The 25553-nt window shown below is 39.9% G+C and overlaps 1 protein-coding gene across 10 annotated transcripts in view; it reads left to right on the top strand.

Annotated features, from left to right (window-relative positions):
• The window catches only part of ANKRD28 (ankyrin repeat domain 28), a 213738-nt gene that overhangs the window by 133041 nt on the left and 55144 nt on the right, over window positions 1-25553 (top strand). For 6 of the 10 annotated variants that reach the window (XM_073223460.1, XM_073223461.1, XM_073223462.1 and 3 more), the window contains 2 exons: window positions 22565-22765; window positions 24075-24162. In XM_073223460.1, the coding sequence (XP_073079561.1) occupies window positions 22565-22765; window positions 24075-24162 (289 nt within the window). Of the gene's footprint in view, window positions 1-9222; window positions 9294-22564; window positions 22766-24074; window positions 24163-25553 lie in introns of all 10 variants that reach the window. The other 4 variants (XM_073223458.1, XM_073223457.1, XM_073223456.1 and 1 more) reach the window with 1 other exon arrangement.

Genomic DNA, 25553 nt, shown 5'->3' with positions numbered 1-25553 from the left:
AGTTAACAATATTGGATATTTTACAGTTATTAAGAGAATAGATCTTTGAAGTTCTCATCACAAAAAAAAAATGCTTTTCACTGTGTGAGGTGATGGATGTCAACTTAATTGTGATAATCATTTTGCAATATATACATGTCAAATGATTGTGTTGTACACCTTAAACGAGTAGAATGTTATGTCAGTTATATCTCCAAAAGACTAGGGAGAAAAGAATAAATATCATTCAGAACAGTAGCCTTCAAACAGTATATGTAGATGCAAAGGCTCTGTCATGGTGCTTCAGGGGTTCCACTTAAATTTGTTTTGAATGCCATGGTTGCTGAGGCCCAAGTTAGGCAGTTATTTCTGTACCCCTGATTTCAAATTCTGCATCCATCAAAACAGCCTTATAATCATATTGAATGAATTTTTAATAAGTTTAGTTAAAATTAGAATTAAAACTAGGTCTTGACCTGATCAATTCCCCAGATAAAGAACAGAGTTAAATACATGGAGAGAAAAGTAGCAACAAAATTAGGCTAAGTTAGTCCTAGTTAGTAACAAAAACCATTAGTATAGAAAAGTTTAGGGTAGATTGCTCTTGCCCTTCATGTTAATTACCAGTGACATGTTATAACAGTAATTACATTAACTTTAATTCATGTAATCTTTAAAAAATTAAGCATTGTGAAATAATCACCATTTATTTAGCTCTTGTATTATATGAAAGTAGTGATAAGCTTCAATAAGGATAAATTAAATACTGTAACTTAATATTAAAAACCACTATAGTATCCATGACATTATTTGTTCCTAGAATATTTCTCTAAAATGAAAATGAAGAATATAAAAAGGTGAGATCATTCTGTAGAGCTATGTACTCCCATGTTAATGTTTCAGTTTTGATGTTTTCCTATGATGAGATATTAGGAAATAATGTTCTCTAATTTGTTTTACTCTTGTGGTTTCATTGTCAAGAATTATAACTTTATGTTCTATTTTGTAATCATAATTTTCATTGTTTTCACACGCATACCCTGTCCTTATCCATAGCCTGTGTATTCCCAAGTTTTCTATTCTGATGTATCTCTTAGTTGAATAGACATCATCATCAAGTTGCTCTTATTTTTGTATTTTCAGTAAGAGATGGATATCATATTTCCTGGTATCTTATTTATTTGGAACTGTTGCTTTTTTTTAATTTAACTGAAGGGAAGATTGACTAGTATAAAATTCTTCATTCATGCTTTTCCCCTCAACTGTATTAAAGATGTCATTTCACTGTCTCAACATGAGTGGGGGGTCTTGGATCAAGTCATTCTCTGGTTGCCGTTTCCATTCCCCATATCACCCTCCACCACCATGGTCACTTCTCTTCTCCTGGATGCCTGTGGGATTCAGTTCTTCATCCCTAAAATTCACTGCTAACTTCCCTAGGCTAACTCTGTTGATTATTTTTGCTGGGATATAATGTGAATATGCATTTTTAGTTCAAAGATTTGGATTTTTATTGCATTTTATATCTTCCATTAAATCTTTGAATATTTAATTTCCATGTATTTTTCTACCAGTATATTTTTCTGTGTTCCTACTAAGTTGATCTCGTTTGTCTTTGATTGTAATTTTGTCTTTCCCATTAGTTTAGGCTATTTCCTTATACCTGCCTTTCACTGATTCAGCAGATATTTAATGAGCATCACACAGTATTCTAGTTGCCATGGATAGAGCAGTGAATGAAATCAATGAACTCCCAGCCTTCATGGAGGTTGTGTTTTAATGATAGAGGTAGTAACAAGCCAACATACATGGTTTGGCTTATAGTGGTAATTTACCATGGAAAAATTAAAGGAGAAATATGTTGTGTGGGGGTCAGTTACTGTTTTATATTGGGTTATCAGGAAAGGGTTCAGAGATAATAGGAAATCTGAGCAGATAAGGAAATGAGGACACAAGCCTTGCCCAGCAAGCAGATGTGTGGAGGACACCCAGAGAAAAGCAAGAACACACCAGGAGGTGCGGCATGTCTGGGGGCAAGTGAAAAGAACGCAGGAGATGACGCCAACAGGTGGCCACATTCCAGTGCATATGTCGTCTTGTAGGCTGAAGACTGACCCTTAAAGGGATGTGGAAAAACCACTGGAGAGTCTTGAGTGGAGCGATGTGGTCTGACAGATTTTTAAAGATTAGCTGTGGCTTCAAATACTTGAGTTGTGTTTGAAGTCACGTTTATTACGCATTTTGTTGTTTCTAGTCTGCTTTTATCTGTCATTGTTTTATTTTCCTTTTTTATTCCCTGAATTCTGCTAGCTCATATCCCTTTGAATCATCTTACCTTTTTCTTGGCACTCCTCTTTGAGGTCTCTCCAGACATTAATTTTTCTGAAGTTGTGTGTAGAGAGTAATTCACAATTTCATCCTCTCCTTTCCTGGGATAATTTCTTTGAAATGTACCAGTTAACTATTTTGCTCAGTTTCCTCTGCTTCTGTGTATTTTCCTCTAGTCCTGTGCTGGATCTTTATATATCTTTGAGAGTATGCCTCTCCCCAGAACAGCTGTTTGCTGAAGAATAGCATTGGGAGGGAGCAACAAGTAAGCATTGGTCAGGTTTGTTTCTTCAAATAGCTCTCCAACCAGATGTGTTTTCTCTCATTCTTAGCAACAGCCTCCTTCAGTTCTTGATAGTGCTTCAGATAGCTGGGATAACTTGGCAGCTTGTCTTAGGGTCTTAGGTAGTGATCTGCAGGTTGGTTCTTACCCTTCATCTCCAGCTGGGTCAAAAGTAATAAAGATGCCTGCTACATCCTTCCTTAAGCACTGCCCCACCTTGTTCTATGATGCACAGTTCTGTAAGGAGGTTCTCCTATGGGTTACCCACACAGCTCTAGATCATCAAAAAGATTGTAAGAGGGATTCTACAACACAGACAGCAGAGAATATGGGACAGATGGACATGCACACAAAGGCTTTTTAAGAAGACTTAGTAGTAGCCTTCCCAGAGCCTGAAGAAGCTTTACTTGACTCATTGTCCTTCCTCATTATGGTATAGATTTCACTGTATATGGTAGAAATTCTTCATGGTTTGGTTTGTGGTTGCAACTGTTTTCTTGTATTGAGGGCAGTATTTCATCACATTCTCTTTTACATTGTATGTGTTGCAGGTTGTTTTTGTTTTGTTTTAAGAGAAAAACTACTCACTCTCTTTGACCTGCAGTCCAGAACTAAATTCATAGGAAATAAAATACTTATGAATGAGGCAACTCTAAAAGATTTCTGGGTGAAGGGTGTCATTCTTGACATGTTAAATGTAATCAGACAGGTGAGGTTAGTCCTTCTATAGACTCTGTAGTCACACTGGAGTCTAGTGGAATTAATCTTTCGTTTTATGGTACTAATTCTTTGAAGGTATTATAGATAAGGAAACTAAAGTATTTGGAGATTTAGTAACTGGCTGAAAGTTACACTGCTAATAAAAGCTGGAGTCATCATTTAGACCTAGGTCATCTGACTATGGAGTCCATATTCTTAACTCCACTCTGAACTGCTCTTCTTCCCATCTACACTCTCTCCCCCAGCACCCCCCACCTCCTTGGTAAAGTCTGTGTAGGCAGTCACTTTTATTGAGGAACTTATAGTTTAAGGATGAAATTTCTGGCTACCAAAGTATAGATCCTTTTATGGGAGCTATTCATTTAATGCTGGTATTTAAAACCATAGGTTTAGGAGTACCTTAGACAATGTTCAGCATGTATTAGGTGGTTAAATGACTGTGTTGTGTAAGGTACTGGTCAAAAATTCATTTGATATCCTTTTATAGAAAATATAGTCCTTAATAAGGAAATGTGAATATTCAGTTTCTGATTATTAGGAATTAGATCTGAAGTATGTGACCTTTGAAAGCCTGCAGTGCTGGTGTTGTGTTGGTTTGCTAGAGCTGTCGTAGCAAATTACCATAGTTGAGTGACTTAACAGAAATGTATGTTCTCACAGTCCTGGAGACTGGAAGTCTAACGTTGAGGTGCTGGCAGAGTTAATTCCTTCTAAAAGCTGTGACAAGGAGGATCTGTTGTAGGCCTCTTCCCTTGGCTTATAGGTAGCTACCTTCTGTGTCTTCCATCTATACCTGTCCATGTCCAAACTTCTTCTGCTTCTAAGGATACCAGTCCTATTGGATTAGGTCCCACTCTAATGACTTCATTTTAACTTAGTTACCACTGTAAAGACCCTACCTCCATAAAGGCCTCATTCTGAGCTGTTACGGTTGGAACTTCAACATATTAGAGGGGAGGGGCAGACAATTTAAGACACAGTAGCTCCTGTCGGTAATACCTTCTTAAGTGATACAGTGCAGTGTCACTCCCAACCTGAACACAGAATCTGAAGCTTTTGCCACTGCTTTTGGCAGGGAGCCAAAGGAAAGCTTTATTTCCAGCTTGGGAAGAATAGTAGAAGTACTTGGTTCTTGGCCCAGCTCACTGGATATAGAATATCTCCTCCGTGGATTAGGAGAGAAGAAGACTATTCTCTGCTAACACAAGTTGTAGAAAATTTCTGCTGGGGCTATTTATAATTATTACAAACACATATGAAAATAGAAGTAACTTTAATATTGAGGTTGACAGACTTTTTATATAAAGGGATGTACAGATACTCTGGCAACTGTTCAACTCTACTCCTATAATGTGGAAGCTACATATTTAACACTTAAGTGAATAGGTGTCAAGGTATAACTGTTGCAGTAAAATTTTATTTACAAAACAAGTGGCTGGTAACCTGTAGACTGTAATTTGAAGACACTCTGGCATAGATTATTAAGATAGTACCTCATCTATTTTATGTCAAAGTAGGGGAAAGTACTGAATAATTATGAAATAATTTATTCTGAGTGTTTCAAAATAGGATAGAATGTTATAACTGGAAATGGATCATAGAGATCATTTAGTACAACCTTTATTTTACTGATAACTGAGGTTCAAAAATCAAAGAATTGACAGAGCTTGCCAATTGATTAGATTAGGTAAATTACAAAGGTAAATCGATTACCTTGCAGAATGGAACCTGGAGTCATATGGGATACTCCTGATTTGAGTGCCTGACTTGTAGAGCCCACTTTGCAGAACCAGGAACTCGCAATGTTGTTTCCGCTGGAGATCCATCCTCTCTTGCTCCATTCCCCCCCCCCCCACATACTTACTAGGTGTGAGAGGCAGGGATTATGATTAACAAACTGCAGGTGGAGTACAGCCTATTAGTTACAGAGCTATTATTAGGTGACAGGTCTTGCTCCTGAGCTCCTTCCTCTAACCCCTGACTGTCTCCTTACACATCCAGACCTCTGTCAGCTGCATTGCTATCTGGAGCCCTAGGTAAACTTTGCAAGTTGTAAGTCAGATTTTTATTTCTTAAAATTACCTTCTGGCTTATCTCCAAATGAGCTAAAACATTGAGTTCTGTAACTCTTAAATAAATTTTTTAATTTAAAAACTATCATTTCAGAGTACATTTTTATATGTATGAATTACTAAGTAAAAAGACTGGATGAAAGAAAAGGCTAGTTCTCTGGATTTTTCTGTGTAATCTATCTGCTGTCAAATGGGCACAACCTGTTGGGTGACCCTGCAGTTGACCTTGCTTGTTTGCTTTTTGCTTCTGACATGTCAAAAATCTAATCACAACTGCAGTGGAAAAGTGAATCCAAATTCAGATATCTGATGTGTATGTTCTGGCTGCTTATTTATCTGAAGGGAAAGCTCAGTTGATACACATAGATTTGTGGGAGAAGGGGAATTTAGTAAAGAAAGTATTTGGTTACACAGCTGAGCATAACCATCTTGGATTTAATGAGATGTGTTACTAGCACCTAAAAGGTTTTCTGTAAATGCTGGTTTGCAGTAGTCATCAGTGACATCATCCTTAAGTTACTGTCTTTATTGTCTTCAGTTTATCAGCAGTACTTCCTCCTACCACCAGGTCTCCCAATGACCTACCTTGAACACTTGAGATGGGGCTGCCATTTTATGTTACTCTTTGATTTAGTGAGTAGGAAATAGTTAAGAAATTAATATTTTCTTTATGACCTAAGGTCATCCTTATAAACTGCAAATACTGTATCCTGCCAAGTACAGAACATGTGATGGTACCACCAGAGCTGTTAAATTTGGATTTACTCTCTCCATGAGGACTGTTCTGTGTTTTAAGTAGATATGATCTCTCTTTCCTGTCTCCATCTTCATGGTTAGCTTTTGTGGCTAGTTTTCAGGACTAGGTAACTTAATTCTGGAAATGTCTTTTCCTTTCCTGGAATAGCCAAGTTTGGAGCTTTCTGTATAGAACAGAAGCATGGTTACTCCTGGAGAGTTCCCATGAAATGAGTTCTGGGAGCCTGGACATCTGAGGTATGGTGCCTTATTTATTGCTCTTACACCAGTTTTCATTTTACAGCCATCTGCACCTCTTACAGTGTACATTGTTATGCCATATTTGTTAACTGATGTGGGCTGGGTAGATGTTATTTGTTTTATTGGTACCTTAGCGATAGCCCAGGCATTTCTCAGATACTTGACTTTTAATTTCCAAGCAATGAAAATATATTTGCTTAGTGCTATTAGGAGAAACATGATTTAACAAAAGATAAGTGTCTTCTGAGAAAGTGTCCTGGATCCTCAGTAAACCTTTAGAGGGTTCTTGTTGTAATCAATCTTTTTTTTCCCCGATAAATTAACTTTGATTTTGTTATTAGAAGTAAAGTGAAAGACTAATTATTATAACTTAAAATGGAAGAATGAAGCCAGCAGGCTTTTTTACTTCCGTCTGCCAAATGCACCGTGAAAAATGTATTTTCTTTATTCAGTTGTATATCAGATAAGCCGTGTGCAGAAGAAAGAAAAAAACTGTCTTTACTCTTTTCCTTGTTACTTTCCAATTTTTTTCTTTACACTTGAAGCCAGAATCTTGAATTTTTTTAATGAATACTTTTAGTCCCTCTTAAATACATTTTTTAATAGGTAGTATTTTGGTTTTGTTTAAAAATTAAAATGTACATATTTATAAAGGCAACAGTGTACAGCGATGTTGCCTTCCTTTCCCAGCTCCTATCCACCCAGTTCTCATTGCACCCCGCCACCAACACAGACACACAGGCAGCCAGTTACTAATGTTTTAGTGTTCTTCCAGGGTTCCTTATGCATGTAGAGCAAATATGAAGATACTTATCTCTTCTATTTTCTACATAAAAGTATATTATTCACAGTTAACCCTTACTGCAGTTTTCACTTTCTCTCAGATCTTTATGAGCACATAGAGATCCTCCTTCTTTGTGACAGTCACATTCTACTTCCTTGTTAATTAATACCTTGAATCAGACTTAGGACCCTTCCCTCCTGCTGAAGTCCCTTATCAGGCCCCATTATTCTCTCTCTTTGTCTTTCCTAGGCATGTGTTTGTTCTGTCTGGGTGATATCACACTCCAAGTCTTAATGCACTTGTCCTTCCGTGCACATAAACACAGACTTAGGGAAAGAAGTACAGGGATCATAGAGAGCCACTGAAGCTCTAAGCAGATAGATGGGAAAGGGAAGGAGCCTAGCTTATCTGTGTGTCTAGGACTCCAACCTTCTAACCTATAAACATTCCAGATGTTTGCATCTGCATTGCACATCTTACCCAAAACAAACGCTAACCTTTGTGGTCAGGCAGTGTTTGACCCTCTTGGTCTCCACAGAGCCTGGCAATTAGTTGATCAAATGTTTATTATATGAATATAGCACAGTCCTTGGCTTGTTCTTTATCATGCTGACTCTCTTTCTCCCAAAGCCTAACTGAGCAGTCTTGAAAGCTTTCATATTGGTTCTTGATTCTTCCAGTATCTTTACTGTCACTGTCCAGAGTTCAGCTACTCAGAATTTCAACAGCTGCATTTATGGACAGTTTTCTACATATGAATTTCATTTCATTTTTTCACATTCAAGACTTTTAAATCTATCTAACGTATCTGTACTACTACATGTAGTGGCACATTTATTATATGTTAATCTTTGTAACAAGGTATTAGGAAATATGTTTCATAGATGAAGAAACTTAGGTTCAAAGGGATCACACAACTAGTTAGGGATGGATAGCTAGTACTTATTAGAGACATAACTCGGAGTCACTGCACTTGATTATTACCTGCACTCTTACTCTCGGAGCAGACCATAAACATTAGGAGGCCTGAAGTCTAGCCTTGCTTCTGTTCTAGTTGACTCTGATGTCAAGCCGTTTTCTGTACCTACATTTCATCATCTAGAAAATAAATTGAACTAGATAGAGATCTAAAGTCCCTTCTCACAAGTTAGTTACGATTTTTGTCATAAATCTAGGACTGCTTGTAGTGCAGGGCCTGTTGCCAGTTCCTCTGTCCTGCTAAGAGCTAGGGTTGTTTCTCTCCACGCAGATACAGAAATGGTCCTCCAATGTTCTGCCTCTCGTTGGGTCTTGGGTACTGAATCAATGGATTTTATGTAGGTAATAGGTTTTCCCCCCTCAAATTATGTAATCTACTTTTTGTCTAAGTAAATGTATTTCCAATATATTAAGGATGCTTTTTGTCCATTGACTTATGATTTTTAAAGAACTGTACATAGTTGGTTTGGTGGTGGTGTTTTTAATTACTGCTTCTTTAAAGCTTTAGGTATGAAGCCAGAAAGACGTGTGCGTTAATTCATTTCTTTCTCAATTTTTTTCCTAAAGGCTAAAGACATTATATCTATTTTGTATAATAGCCTCATAGTACTAATGAATTTTTAATCATCACTGGAGAAGTTTTGATATTCTATTGTTTTATAGCATACATTCATTAGTAAAGAAATGTAATGAAGACTTAATGTAAAGATCTGTGTTTTATGTCTTAAGTATTTATATTCATTTATTTAAGTATTTGAATTTTTCAGCACACATTCTGAAGTGGGGTCCAATTTTTACTTTGGATATGCTCTGTATAAAGGTGGCTTTTCTAGCCTATATATAAAATGGTGTTTCTTTTATTTTTAATAAGAAGAGCTAACACCTCATTGGATAATTTTGTTTTATAATTTACTAGTTACAAATAATTTAAGGGTAATTTATTAACGTAAAGTATAAAAAATAAAGTACTACTTTTTTCAATTGTTATTTATCCAATTTGGACTATATATTATTATTTCAGGAGATTTATTTAAAATATTTTATGTAAAATACTTCAATTTATTTTCTTCTTCTTGTTGCAGGAGCTAGAGTTAATGCCAAAGACAGCAAATGGTTGACACCTTTACACAGAGCAGTTGCATCTTGTAGTGAGGTATGAAATTTCTTTTAGTAAATATATTGTACATAAAAAACATTAACTAAGTAGGCCTACCTTTGAACCCATATTCAAATTCTGTGTTCTCAAAAGAAGGAAAAAGCAACTGAAAATACCTAGACTGATCATTTTACTTTAGAATTTTTACAAACCAAGTTAATTGTTCCATTTCCTTTTTGTGACTGAAAAAGGCCTCTTGGAGAGTCTAAAGTAGCAGTACGTACTTTTATACTTTTGTACTTCGTACAAGAGAGAAGTTATTTTTCTTACAAAATCTTCCTCAGCTTTTCTCTGGTAGTTCACAATAGCCTGACAGATGTGATGCAGAGATTCTGCTCATGTAATGAAGAAATAATCTAAGCAGTATATAATGATTCATCGTAGTACTGTTTAAACACCAAAATTAATTTCAAAAACATTGTTTGCTCCCACATTTTACCAGTTCTCAATATATAACCTTAAAACATGTTGTGTCCTATGAGGAAGACCAGTTGCTTCTTATTGTAACCCTGCATATCGTTTGCTCTTCAAAACAACTCAACATTTTTGGAGAACATTCATTGTTATATTTGCCGTGTCTTGTAGTCCTCATGACGTCTTTGTAGGATAGGTGTTTTTGGAAAAAAACTGTAGTTAACTACTTAGCTATTAAGTGGCAGAGATGGGACAAAAACTTGCATTGTCTTTTTCTGTCATTTTACTGCCTTTCTAAAACATATTATTTATATGGGTACTTTTAAAAAATGCATTGTGCCCAGAGCATCACTTTTACCTGTCTTACAATAGTTGATGCTATTCATTTTTTTTTTTGCATAAGTAAGGGGAATTTTGTTTTTAAAACCAAAATGACAGACTTTCTTGAATGCTACTATTATTTATTTTAACATAAACAGTTCTCCTATGAAGGCCTTTCTGGTAGATAAAAGACCTGCTCCAATAAAAAATATTCTGTACAGTTGCTGGCTGATGGTAAAATTCTATTGAATCACCAAGAAATTGCTCTTGATTCCCAGGGTGAAATTCCTTTCTGTAGCTACCATAGAATTGGCAGGCTTCATTGTTCATTATTCATCATTCTTTTGCTTCCTCTGGTTTACAGTCTAGATCCAGAAAAGTCCCCTTGGAGATTCTACAACACAAGCTTTGGGCATCTTGATGATGGCAGTGTTTTCTTATATGGTTTTATTTTTTGTTTTTCTTATTGTCAAGGAGGTCGCCTAAGTAGAGCTTGCCCAACTTAAAGTTCTAGATAGTCTTCAGAAGCTGAGCCACTGCTTCAGTTCCTGTTGTTGGTTTTTTCATTTGCTTGCTTGTTTATTATCTATGGCTGGAATGGTCTTCCTATCATCCCAGAGCCAAGAGGTGGTAGACATAGGATTCAGAAGTAGGTCACTATCAGGGCTTGGAGAGCAGAAGGAAGGGACTGGTGTCATCAGAACCCAGGAGCTCAGAGTAGGCCCACGGGACAGGGTATTGGCCAGCTGCTCTAGCATCTCTCTTATTGAACATATTTTAAAGTAATTTAAAATATAAAAATGTGTGATTGTATAAACTTATGTTAGTCCACTGTTTCTTCATTTATTCAAATTGTGAGAGACAAGAAAGTATAGCTACTCTTCTCCCCATCACAGGACCAAATGGTTCTGGAGATGGAAGGGGAACTCCAGTGCCTCAGGAAAATGTTTCTTGAAGAGAAATGGGGGAACTCTTGTCTCTTTGTTCTTTGCATTCCTCATTGTCAACTCTGTTTTGAACTAAGAACAAGAACTGGGCAAATAAAGAGAACTAGAGGGGAAAGTGGCTGGGAAGGATTACAAACACCTGTACAGGCGTGCCTTGTTTCATCGTACTTTGCTTCACTGCCTTTCAACCACATTGGTCTTTACAGACTGAAGATCTGTGGTGACCCAGCCTCAAGCAAGTCTGTTGGTGCCGTTTCCCCAGCAGTATTTGTTCATTTTGTGTCTCTGTCTCACTTTTTGGTAATTCTTGTAATATTTAAAACTTTTTCATTATTACTATATTTGTCATGGTGATCTGTGATCAGTCATCTTTGATGTTAATATTGTAATTATTTGGGGATACCAAGAACCACATCCATGTAAGACAGAGAACTTACTTGATAAATATTGTGTATGTTCTGAGTGCTTCACTAACTGGCTGTTTCCCCATCTGTCTCCCTCTCCTTGGACCTCACTATTCACTGATACACAACAATACAAGGCCACTTAATAACCCTAGTGGCCTCTAAGTGTTAAAGTAAAAGGAAGAGTGGCATGTCTGTGTCTTGCCAGTGGGTTTCAGCCCCAGGCAAGTTCGCTATGGATTCAGTGCGACCAAAGAAAATGACAGCAAACGTTCTTTGGGGTGAAAGGGTTTATTACCTGGCTTGTTCTCCCTGGGGTAGGTCGAGCACTAGCGTCTCTGCCTCTGCCCAGAGCACCGGGCTGAGCTCTCTATATAGTGCAATAATAACTTATTGCCTAAAGGTATGGAAGCGGTAGCCTAGCAACAGGACAGTTACATCATCAGGTGGTTTAAGTTCAGTGAGGATCCTGGCCATAGGAACCCCAACTTCCCCACACTCCACCCCTCCAGGATTCTCACCTTAAAATCTACACACTTTCAATCTTCCACGATGGTCCCTGTGCGAGAATGCTGGAGCACTATAACCCGATTCCACAACAGCAACAGAGGATAACAACAACTTAGAGGTAATAACAAAAATTAAGTTACAAGATTTTGATGCAGGTAACAAAATCATAATAATCCTCAAGCCAGAGGAGGTTCCTAATAACCTAAATTATAATAATCCTCCAGCCACATGAAGTTCCCAATCCATAAAGACTTTGGGGGCGATAAGACACATGCTTTAATGACACCAACATAGGCAAATTTTGTCCGTCAGGTAGGATGCATGCAAGTGAGTGGTCCTGTGACAGAACTATAGCAGGAAGGGGGTCCCTTCCAGGTCTAGTAGACCATACTTTTACTTTTACTCCTTTCCCCATAAGGGTTACTGAAGGGTCTACATATAGTGCTACTGGAGGTGCATGCACTGGACATAATGATAAAACAAAACTCCCCAGTAGGATGCTCCTACCTTCTGGTCGCTCAGGATATATTACTGTGACTTTTGGGGGCCACTCTGCTGTTATTCTAGGAATACACAGGAGGCCAGCTTCCAGGCCTTGTCTGCAAGGTGCCAGGAGAGCCAGCCATCATTGGTCCATGTGTCAAAAGGTCCAAGGCCACGTCCACTCAATGGAGTCTCAGGGGTTCAGTGCAGTTGGTGCTGGCAGCAAGATATTTTTCTGGTGACCAGACCTCGGCTTCCTTGGTTTGTACTTGCAGTTGTATAGGGGAGGCAGCAATATGTGTTAACATGTCTACAGGGCTCAGGGCTCCCTTTCGGGGTCTCTTGTTCAAATGCCGTAGCACAGTCCATAAGCAGACTGACCATCCTCGAAGACTATTGATATCTAACTTTAGTCCAGATTTTAACAAGCCATTGTGCCTCTCTATCATGCCTGATGCAGTATGGCACATTAATCTTCCATTTGATTCCCAGCTGTCGCACCCATTCTTGCACTGTATGTCCAGTAAAATGGGTGCTCTGATTCACTCTCAATTACCTGTGGCCGACCATAGGCAGCAAAGAGACGCTCCAAGCCTTTTCTGGTCATCTGCTGGTCTGCACAACAGGTAGGAAAAGCCACCAGAAGTCAAGTAGCTGTGTCCACACAGGTCATGGCATACCAATACCTCTGACACAGGTACAGGCCCAATATAGTCTGTCTACCACCTGATGAGGGGAATGGGCCCCTTAGCTATTGTCCATTGTTGCTGTGGAACTTGGTGTAAGTCCCTTTTGGAGCACATGACACACTCCTGCTGGGCTCTACTAATTTCCTCAAAGGTCAAAGGCAAACCCCACCGACGGGCTACAGCCCACATTGGCTTTTGGTCCCACATGCAACAAACACTGATGTAACCATTGGACTACATCAGAGGTAGGCTTTCCTTCTAACCATCGTATCTGGTCCAATTTATCTGCTTCATCATTTCCTGGGGATGCCAGTGTCAAATGACCTGTCACATGATATACTGTAATTATTTTAGTCTGACCACAGGCCCGTAAGTCTTGCCACAGTTCTTGCCCCCAAAGGGGTTGGTGACCAACCAACCAGTTGGCATGGTACCAGGTTGGTAGCCACAGGGTCAAGCCCCAATAGACAGCCCAGCTGTCAGTGCAGACAACTATAGGGGAGGGCTCCTGGGCGATCACAAGCCACACAGCCTGCAGCTGTGCCCATTGGCTGTTCTTCCCCTCACCATCTTCCATCCATATTGTCTCAGTCTTAGGATGGAAAGCTATGGCCCTCCATTTTGGGGACTGCCCACACCTGGAGCTGTCTGTGTATCATGCATCTTTGGGTATAGGGGCTCTTTCCTCCCAATAGGAACTCTTTGCTACTAATGGTTCAAAACCAAGTTCTTCCTGCTTTTCACTAGTATATGTCACCAGCCCCAATGAGCGTTGGAGTTCTACACTCAAGTGGCTACTAGAGAGGGCACTACACTGCTATAGGTAAGCACACCACTTGAGCAGTGTGGGTGTTTGTGCCACACCACTCCTTGGCTTTTGGGTCCAGTCTCATACCCACCCCAAGATGGGATAGTTGGTTATTACCTTTATCGGGGCCATTCCAGTGATGGGTTATGTAGCCAGCAAGGCATGATACAAAGCCAGTTGTTTTTCTATCAAAGTGAATCGTACCTCTGCCCCTTTCCAGAGTTGTGACCAGAATCCAATAGGTTGGTGAGTTCATTCAAGCCACTGCCAGAGATCCCACCCATAACCATCTTCAGTCACATGAGCATCCAGCTAACAGGGCCTTGATGGGTCTATCACACTCAAGGCCTGCACAACCTTGTCTGCCCGTTTTGCTGTAGTAAAGTTAGATGCATGTGTCTCATCCCAGTCCCACCCAACGCCCTTTCGTACCAACCAGTATAAGGGCTTCAGAATTTGTGCCAAATATGGGATAAACTTCTCCAGTAGCCTAGAAGACCCAAAAACTCCTGTAGCAATGCTACAGTTGTAGGAGTAGGAAAGGCCTGGACTTTATAACTGCTTCTGGTATAACTTTGGTCTTACCTGACCAGATGATCCCCAAGAATTTGACAGACAAACCAGGTCCCTGAACCTTGGTACTGTTCACAGCCCATCCTTTCTCCTGTAGATGTTTCAGCAGTCTAGGTGCTGCACCTTCTAGATTTGAAAGAGAATCAGACATGAGTATGACATCATCAATATAATGGTATAGTCGCACCGTTGTCAGTTTCTCCCATGTAGCCAAGTCCTGGGCAACGAGTCCGTGACAGATGGTGGGGCTGTAGAGGTATCCCTGTGAAAGGACAGTGAAAGTCCTTTGCCGTCCTTCCCACATGAAGGCAAACTGTTCCTTACTTTCCTACTAAATGTCAGTGGAAAAGAAGGCATTAGCAAGATCTACCTCATAATGGCATGTTCCTAGTTCATGGCTGAGGGTATCCATCAGGCCTGCAATAGAGGGGATAGCAGCATGCATAGAGGGCATGACTTTATTCAGTTTTCTGTAATCCACAGTCATACGCCAGGAGCCATCTGGCTTTTTTACTGGCCACACTGGGGAATTGAAAAGACTATGGGTGGGCTTTATAATACCCACCTTTCCAGCTCCTGGAGAGTTTCTCCAGTCTCTTTATGCCCTCCAAGCAATTTGTATTGTTTGGTATTAGTCACCCACCAAGGCACAAGCAAAGCTATGGGCGGGTACCTAACATGTCCCCTCAGAACTGCCTTCACCACACATATTCTCAGTCTGAACTCACCTGCTGTGGTCTGCAATCATAGACCCTGCAGGATATCAATCCCCAAAATGTACTTAGGGATAGGAGATACATACACAGTATATTATTTTGGGGGTAGACACCCTATTCCCAAAGGGATTTGGGCTCTTTTCACTCTGATAGCCTTTCCCCCGTATCCATCTATCATAGTGGAAGTCCCGGGGAACTGCTCAAGGTTACCATGAATCAGTGAACATACAGCCCCTGTGTCCACCAGGGCCAGGACACATTGTATGTTCACTGAGGACCAATTGATAGCTATTTCAACATGTGGCCTCCGGTCTCCCCTGGTCCCTCAGGGCAGATACCTTGACCTTCCCCTCAGTCAAACCATATTCCCCAATCATCTTTCTGTGAGGGCTCAAGTGAGGTTGGCTCGCTTTCCAGCAGGAAGTCTTGCAAACACACAGGCCAGACTTTTGGCTCTGTCTCTGACCTCTCCTATGGTCTTAATGGCTGGAACTGCTGCTTTGGTTTCAGCTGTTGCCATAGCTCTAGTAAAATCCTATTTGACTTCCCATCTAATTTCCTTCCATCTGCTCCTGCCCATATTAAATCAACCCACATCTGGGTCCTCATAACGTTCATGGGGCGCTTTAAATTCTTCTTGCGAGTAGCAGACCTTATTTCTTTCTGTGTTCTCATTCTTCAGCCTCTCCTAAGTCTGCTACTGTATGTGTCACCTCGCTTATTATGGGATGCCCTAAGTGAGGGGAAAGAATGGCCGCTAGAGACCCAAAGAGGGATGTGGGAGCTGTTTGGAGCACAATATTTCTTATCTCAGTAGTGAAAATCTCTTCCTCTGGGCCGTAATTCCATGGACTATAGATGGCACTTCTTATGCCTAGCTCTTCTAACACCTGTTAGAGCTAGGCTCTACATACATCTGCCATCTAACTGGAGAGGATGGCAGATCACCCTAATTGGGCCACACAGCACGAAGTGCAGCTGTAAACCAGTCGAGGAGGGAGTGACTCCCTGGGGTCTGATGTGCATTTTGTAATCACTGCCTCAAGCCGGGCTGCACTGTCAGGGAAGCCAGCTTTCCCATCTCTGATCTCAACAAAACAATTCCATCCACCCCTAAGTCCCACAGACACAGGAGACAAGCTGATATTGACTCTGAGGGCTTCTGCCTAAACTGAGAGCCCAAATCCACCAGCTCAGCCTGAGTATAGGGGTGGAGCATAGAGTGCTCCATGACCTGGGGAGGGGGCTGCTCTTCTCCTTGGGGAACTTTCAGCTGCTGGGTCTTTATTTTCTTCACAACCACTGGGCATGCTTTCAGTGCCTCCAGCACCATCCCTTCATCCTTCCCCAGCTCCTCCATTTCCGGGGCTGATGGCACCTTTCTTTCCCCTTCCCCGAATGCCTCTTCTGCTACAACCTTTACCTTTTCTACCATGCCACGCAGCAATGCTAACTCAGTCTTCAGCAGCTCTGTTTGCTTCAGAGCAAGTTCGCTATGGATTCAATGTGACCAAAGAAAATGACAGCACCTTAATGCTTCGCAGGTGGTGTTCTTGTGCCACCTCCACCTGTGCTTCCCTCAGGAGTTCATCTTTTTCTTTTATGGCCTTTTCCTCCTTCAGAGCACCTGGCAGTGATGCCATCTCATTCCATAAGGAATCTTTTACCTCTCCAACGGCACCTTGCTGCTGGCGTTCTCGTGCTGCCTCCTCTTGCATCAATGCCATTTCTTTCTTGAGGGAATGCACAGAAGTTTGTAGCTTGCATTCTCTTGCCGCCATTTCTTGAGTGTTTTTCAGGAGCAAGTCCTTCTCTTCTGTAGACTTTTTAATTCTGTGAGAAGCAGCCAACCCACAGTCCCTGCTGCCTCACAGGGGCACTCTGTCTCTCAAAAGACATACTTACTATCAAGGGCTATTCGTACAGCCTCAGATATCACCTCCACTTGCCTCCAGTCCTGGGGTGGTGTCCAGTCCTCTAGGAGGCAAGCCACCTCAGACCACATCCCCACTGGGGGACAATCCACTGTCTCCCCATTTACAGGGGCAACCTGCTAAGCACCCCACTCATAAGGGTAGCCTGTCTTTTTCCTTGGTCAACAATGAACCCTGCCGACTACACAAATTGTCTTGCCAGTGGGTTTCAGCCCTGAGCAAGTTTGCTATGGATTCATTGTGACCAAAGAAAATGACAGCAAATGTTTTTTGGGGTGAAAGGGTTTATTACCCAGCTTGTTCTCCCGGCAGTAGGTCGAGCACTAGCATCTCTACCTCCGCCCAGAGCACTGGGCTGAGCTCTCTATATAGTACGATGATAGCTTATTGCCTAAAGGTGTGGAAGCAGTAGCCTAGCAACAGTCCAGTTACATCATCAGGTGGTTTAAGTTCAGTGAGGATCCTGGCCATAGCAACCCCAACTTCCCCACATCTGTCATTTTAAATCAAAAGTTAGAGATGATTAAAAGCTTAGTAAGGAAAGCAGGTCAAAGGCAGAGATAGTCCAAAAGGTAGGCCTCTTATTCCAGACTCAGTTAGCCAGGCTTTGAATGCAAAGAAAAGGCACTTAAAGAAATTTAACAAATACATGAATGCCCCATGAACACATGAAATGATAAATCAGAATATCCTAATTATGGATATGGGGAGAGTTTTAGTGGCCTAGGTCAAACCAGCCACAACATTACCTTAAGACAAAACATAATCCACAGCAAAGTCCTAACTCTCTTCAATTCTGTGAAGGCTGAGAGAGGGGAAGAAGATACAGAAGAATAATCTGAAGCTAGCAGAAGGATTCATAAGGTTTAAGGAAAAAAGCTGTGTTCATAACAGAAAAGTGCAGGTGAAGCAACAAGTGCTTGTATAGAAGCTGCAGCAACTTACACAGAAGATCAGCTAAGGTAACGCATGAAGGTGGCTACACTCAGCAACAGATTTTCAGTGTTATGGAATAGCCTTCTGTTGGAAGAAGATGCCATCTAGGACTTTCATAGCTAAAGAGAAGTCAGTGCCTGGCTTGAAAGCTTCAAAGGACAGCTGACTTTCTTGTTAGCAGCTAATGCAGGTAGAGACTTTAAGTTGAATCCATTGCTCATTGCCCATTCTGAAAATCCTAGGGCCCTTAAGAATTATGCTTAATTCTCCTCTGCCTGTGCTCTATAAATGAAACAACAAAGTCTGGATGACAGCACATCTGTTTACAACATGATTTACTGAATATTTTAAGCCCCACTGTGCAGAAAAAAGGATTCCTTTCACAATATTCCTGCTTGTTGACAATGCAGCTGGTCACCCAAGAGCTCTGATGGAGATGCACAAGATTCATGTCGTTTTCATGCCTAACACAACATCCATCCTGCAGCCCATGGATCGAGGAGTCATTTTGACTTTCAAGTCTTAGTATTGCAGAAATACATTTCGTAAGGCTGCAGCTACCACAGATTATATATAATTCCTCTGATGGATCTGGGCAAAGTAAATAGGAAACCTTTTGGAAAGGACTTCTAGGTGACATTAAGAACATGGGTGATTCATGGCCAGAGGTTAAAATATCAACATTAACAAGAGTTTAGAATCATCTGATTCCAGCTCACTTGGAGAACATTGAGAAGTTCAAGACTTCCAAAGAAGTAACTGCAGGTTGTGGTACAAATAGCAAGAGAACTAGAATTAGAGTGGAGCCTGAACAGGGAACTGAATTGCTGTATCTCATGATGAAACTTTAATGGATGAGGAGTTGCTTCTTAACAGATAAGCAAAGAAAGTGGTTTCTTGAGATGGAATCTGCTCCGAATGAAGATTGTGGAAATGACAACAAAGGATTTGAATATTACATAAACTTAGGTAGCAAAGCAGCAGCAGGGTTTGTGAGGATTGACTCCAATTTTGAAAGAGTTGCACTGTCGGTAAAATGCTATCAAACAACACCATATGCTATAGAGAAATTGTTCATGAAAGGCAGAGTCATTTCATGTGGCAAACTTCTTTCTTGTCTTAAGAAACTGCTACAACCACCCAACCTTCAGCAACCACCATCCTGATGAATCAGCTGCCATCCACAATGAGACAAGGCCCTCCTCCAGCAAAAGATTGACTCCCTGAAAGCTCAGATGATGGTCAGCATTTTTTAGCAATAAAGTATTTTGAATTAAGGTAAATGCTTTTTTTAGACATAATGCTGTTATACACTTAAGAGACTACAGTGTAGTGTAAACACAATTTTTATATGCACTGGGAAAACAAAAAATTTGTTTGACTTGCTGTATTGTGATACTCACTTTTTTGCAGCATCTGAAACGAGACCTACAGTACCTCTGAGGTAGACCTGTGTCTCCTGCCTGGAAGGAGGGATGCAATAGTGGGTGCACTTAAGCACACATCTTAACTTGGACCAGGACCCTGGTGTACTTTAGCTGATGAACTATGGAACTTGGATTGGAGAACTGGCTTCAGAGATCACTTGTAGCTGTGTGATCTTGGGCAAATCTGGAGTTATGCAAAACCAAGACATATTTACCAAAATATTTTTAACTGTGAATTCCATGGTAATGTTAAGTTTATGATTAGTCTTCTTGTAAAGAAGTTTTGTTAAATAAAAGCAATTAAGAAAGATAAACATTATCATCATTGGAACCTAGTCAGTCATACCTATTCATTTTTTGGTATGATTGTTGGGAGGATGACTGTTAAAATTAGTGGAGTTTTATACCTAGGAATAAACCTAATGAAGGAAATGAAAGACCTATACTCTGAAAACTACAAGACATTCATGAGAGAAATTAATAAAGATACCAATAAATGGAAACACATCCCACGCTCATGGATAGGAAGAATTAATATTGTCAAAATGGCCATCTTGCGTAAAGCAATCTACAGATTCAATGCAATCCCTATCAAAATACCAACAGCATTCTTCAACCAACTAAAGCAAACAGTTCTAAAGTTCATATGGCACCACAAAGACACCAAATAGCCAAAGCAATCCTGAGTAGGAAGAATAAAGGGCAGGGGGTTAGGCTTCCCAACTTCAAGCTCTACTACAAAGCCACAGTAATCCAGACAATTTGGTACTGGCACAAGAGCAGACCCATAGACCAATGAAACAGACTAGAGAGCCCAGTTATAAACACAAGCATATATAGTCAAGTAATATATGATAAAGGAGCCATGGATATACAATGGGGAAATGACAGCCTCTTCAGCAATCGGTGTTGGCAAAACTGGACAGCTACATGCAAGAGGATTATTGTCTAACCCCATACACAAAAGTAGACTCAAAATGGGTCAAAGACCTGAATACAAGTCATGAAAACATAAAACTCTTAGAAGAAAATATAGGCAAAAATCTCTTGACTATAAACATGAGCAACTTTTTCCTGAACTCATCTCCTCAGGCAAGGGAAACAAAATAAAAAATGAACAACCGGGACTACATCATGCTAAAAAGCTTCTGTACAACAAAGGACACCATCAGCAGAACAAAAAGGCATCCTACAGTATGGGAGAATATATTTGTAAATGACAATTAGCACACAACGTGGGGGGAGGGCTCGGGGAAGGCAGTATAGCACAGAGAAGACAAGTAGTGACTCAATAGCATCCTACTAAGCTGATGGACAGTGACTATAATGGGGTATGTGGTGGGGACTTGATAATGGGAGGAATCTAGTAACCAGAATGTTGCTCATGTGATTGTATATTAATGATACCAAAAAAATTAGTGGAGTTTTGCCAAATTAAATCATCAAAAAGAACTCTGTGTATTTGGAGAGACCAAAAAATTTTTAAGAAAATGATTCAGGTTAGAGGAAGATTGCAGGTTCCACTCAGAGACTTGACTACTGATTTTTAAAGACTACATACTTAGCCTGAACTTCAGGGCAATTTGTAGGTTAGAATGTAGTAAGTTTCTTAAGTCTGTTTTCTGCCTAAAACTTACTGGGCCATGTAGTATTTTTACTCTTTTTCAGTATTATGGGAAACAGCTATAAAATCTGACCATCTTCTGTGAACTGTGAGGACCATTTTTCTCTTGAAAATAGAAACAACTAACAATTAGCAAAACTGCTGGAAAACCTAGTCAGGACTATCAATTTCACCAGTGTTCTTTTGGTTATTTCCATTACATCCCGAGGGCAACAGAGAGCTGTACTTTATTCCCTTAATAGAAAACATAGCCACAGAAAGGTATGTAGAAAGCAGAATTTGAGGTAGCTTTTGGTTTATGTTTTTGAGATACCAGGAAATGATTGGAATAACTCCCTTCTCCCAAGGACATACATAGCATAACTGGGTAAAACTGTAGGGTCATAGGGTAGGTCTCCATACATATCTTTGATTAGCTGGCCGATTTCCTTAGGTTGATAGATTTCTGGGCATATCTCCAGTCTTTCACCCACCCTGTTCAATACTTGTGCTGTTTTCCATGTTTCAGACAATTCTGATTACTTTTTGTTTGAAAAGCTTAAGAAGCTAGTTGTGAATCATATAGTATTTTGTTTAGTCTTCCTTGCTACTTCGTGTATTTATAGTTGTGCTTTCAAACACTTTATGTACATCAGGATTTTTACTTTAGAGGACACCTTAGAGTGGTGAACAGAGGGTATTTCCTCTCTTTACAGATAAGAAAACTGAGGATCAGTTTTACTAGACTTAAATACTTACACCTTGACAAAGCTGAAAGGATTCTGTTCTGGTTCTGATCCTTTTCACAGGTAGTTTGTCATTCCTCCACCAAAGGTAGGAGTGCCAGTAAAAGGAAAAACGTTTTGCTAAGTTTAGTTTTGAGTATATTGCTTAAAGCCGATGCCATACTTGATTCTTTAGGCTCTTGTAATGATTCCAATTTGTAGATGTATTGTGAGGTTTTTCTTGTGCAGTTAAACTTCCCTGTTAAAATCAACTTTCCCAAAGCATCACTGCAGAGATTTTGTATCCACCCTCTCCTTCTTCATTCTCTAACTGGAGCTTAATGAGTGTTCATTTTGTAAAATACAGCATGTATAATACTTTGGGAAATACTGTGTTTTACGTTTTTATATGTTTAATAGCAAAGTGATAAATCTAACTTCTTAAAACTGTTGAAAGTATGAATTATGTTTCACACCATCTGGAAAAAAAGTAATGTTTTTGAAGAATGTCAGTATTTCTTCTTGCACATTTTAATAGAGATTATTAAGCTTTCATTGGAGGATAGAAAAGGGGAATATTTTATCTTGGTGCATCTTATAATGTCTGAGTACTGCCCTTGTTCATAATATTTTGTTTCCTTGGGTATATTCCTACTTGTTTATAGCAGGTTCTAGGAGAACTGTTATTATTTTCTCAGGAAATACTATTTCCTTCATATATGTAAAATTTCTAAATCTGTTAACTAATTTGTCTTTTATAACTTATTACATGTTTTAGGAAGCAGTTCAGGTACTTTTGAAGCATTCTGCAGATGTTAATGCTCGAGACAAAAACTGGCAAACCCCTTTACACATAGCTGCTGCTAATAAAGCTGTAAAGTGCGCTGAAGCTTTGGTGCCTCTTCTGAGTAATGTAAACGTGTCCGATCGAGCAGGGAGAACTGCATTACATCATGCCGCTTTCAGTGGACATGGTGAGGTAGGTGGTATTCAACTAAACAGTGATTCTCTCATTGTGTCCTACCACCCCTTGTCCCCCAATATCCATGAACTTGCCTTCTTTAGCCATTCATCAGTCCGTGGCAAAAGCAAACAGAAATTTGTCTTACTGATTTTTGTCTAATTGTACCTTAGAAAACCCTCAGACTTCTTTTCATGATACTTCACAATAGAATTTTCTCAAATTTAGAAATGTATCTATCAGATGAAGCCCATGCATTTGAATTTCATAGTCAACCTGGGGAGACAAGGGAGAACACTGCCAGCTAGGCACAATGTAAAAAGTACGTTCTGTCACTGTGGAGAAAATAGTCCAGGAAGACAACAGTTTCATTGTGTTGCCAGGAAGGTAGTAGCAATGGAAGGCTGAGTTTAAAAATATCTTCTTATAGTTTATAATCAACATTTAGTCAGGAATTCTTCAGCGACAGACGATTGAAAGAAAACAGTTTAAGAAAATTATTATTTAGTTACCTTACACACAAGCATTGCCTAATGTTAGGAGTTGTCGTACAAAGAGTGGGGTTTATGTGTACATAGAAGACTCGGAAAGAAGGAGCCATAGTTAGAAGAACCTTTGAGGCCGGCTTATCCACTCCATTTCTGTTGGAGACACAGAAACTCAGAGGTAAGGTGACGTTCCCAGGGTCCCGTGGCTGTGAGCCAGTGGCTGCCGTGCAGTTCTCACTGTGCTCTGCGCTGCAGTGTAAAGAATCTGTACCTCCACTGCAGCTACGGTCACAAGATGTGTCCCTTTTTGAAATCTGAAATGCTCTTTCCAGTGGGAAACTGTTATAAATACGGTTAGACATAATAGAAATGTTCTTGGTGCGTTAGGAGGTAAGTTGGCTGTGCGGTGACCGCTAGGTCCTAATGATATACTGGATAGGACATTTGTGTTTGAATTAAATTTAAGACATTTCTGGGATGAAAAGTAGTTTGCATTTTAATAACACTTTGGGTTATAAAAAGGAATAAAATCTGTTGTTAAATATTTTACCTTTAAGCTTTTCAGATTTGTACTTTGTTCATAAAATACCAGGACATTAAGTTGTATCTTTAAAAGATACTGATGCCTGACTTTAGCAACACCCACAGTGAACCCTTTTTTCATATTGTTCCTGTGACTTACTAAATTGTGTTAAAGGGTCTTCAGTATTTAGCCTAACTCCTTCCTTTCTACAAATGCAGAAACTGTGTCAGAGAAATTGAGACAAGTAGTCATCACAAGTCATATTCTTGAACAGTTCTACTTCCGAATTTTGATGAAATTGTGGGTTTTTTTCCAGATGGTAAAGTTACTCTTGTCTAGAGGTGCCAATATTAATGCTTTTGATAAAAAAGATAGACGTGCTATCCACTGGGCAGCATATATGGGTATGTATTCTTTAAATTTATTTTTTGACATTACATATTTAGGAAAAGTTGTGCATTTTAGTTCCTGCATTTGGTATAACATCTGTCTGTCAGGATAGTGAGAAGTTACGTGCCATATCTGAGCTTGCTGCTCAAGTGGAACCAGCTTGGTAGTAGGGGCTGTTCACCAGAACAGGAGTGGATTGGGTCTAGTTCTCCTAAAAGCTGTTTGAACTTAAGTCCATTCACCTTTAAAGAGACAGACATCCTATACACAAGCCTGGGATACATGATTTACAGTGGTGTTTACTAAAAGTGTGTTCTCATGCCCATCCTTGTTTTTATGGGAATGTTAAAGTAGAAGTTATGAAGATGCATTAAGAAGCCTATTATTTTGGGCCAATCAGTGGGTTAAATAAGCATCACTGTGTTTGATTTCTACAACAGTAATTTCACAGAAAGAAACTGAGTCTTAGAGTATAGGCTTTTCCACTGTGACACAGTAAATGTGTTGAAAACCTTTGGTCCTGGAAAATTGCACAGTAAAGCTAACAGGATCATGGGGAAGTGCTCCTGGCCCTCCCACCCACCCACGCACCCACTCCAGGCCTGTGCAGCCTGTGACCAAGGCACCAAGAAACACAGCAGCTGTTGCTCGAGGTGACCAGATGGCTGGGAGTGAGCATATCAGCCTTCCTCAGACTACTGATAATAGTGCACAGAAATACAGAGCAGAAGTGTGACTTGTTGGTGCTAAGGCCATGCAGGTGGAAGTAGATCTCTAAGCATGGAGGAAGTACAGTCTGCACAATCCTTGCAAATCCCACAAGGCTGGGACTGTACCTCTGGGAGGAAGCAGTGGATTCAGGCATTCGTTTTTCCAGTTTCTTAAAACAAAACAAATAATTCATTCCTTTGCAGCCATAGAGCTCAAGGATTTATCTCTTCCTGCCAAAAGTCATAATTTTGCTTCTGCTATTTTGACTCCTATGGCTTAGGAAAAATCACATAAGGAGGGACATAACTTCTGCAATACTGGTTTCATTCTCTGATTGACTATTCATACTGCCCAGCTACAGAGACATCTACAAGCCACCCTTCCTATAGGCACAGTTTATCCTCATTACTTTTCCGGCTCTTGGTTTGTCTTTTCCTAGCTCCCATTTAAAAGATTAAAAGAAGATTTGATGGGAGATTATTAATTGTAAAAACTATATAAAAACTATAAAACAGGAAACTCAAACCAGTTATCGATAACCTCAAGGTCCAGAAAAGTCCTTTGCCTACAGTAGAAATAACAAAAAGCAGTGGAATCCGTATAACCTTTAATGGGTGTAAAGGAAGATCAAAAATGAAGGTTCCTGAAGGTTAACATCCTTGTCAAATATCCCCATTTTGAAAGAGGAAAGCTA

This window comes from Manis javanica, chromosome 15, assembly GCF_040802235.1.
Source record: "Manis javanica isolate MJ-LG chromosome 15, MJ_LKY, whole genome shotgun sequence".
In the NCBI taxonomy this organism is placed as follows: Eukaryota; Metazoa; Chordata; class Mammalia; order Pholidota; family Manidae; genus Manis; species Manis javanica.
Note: the sequence above shows the minus strand (reverse complement) of the source record. Positions and strands in the feature narration are given on the sequence as shown.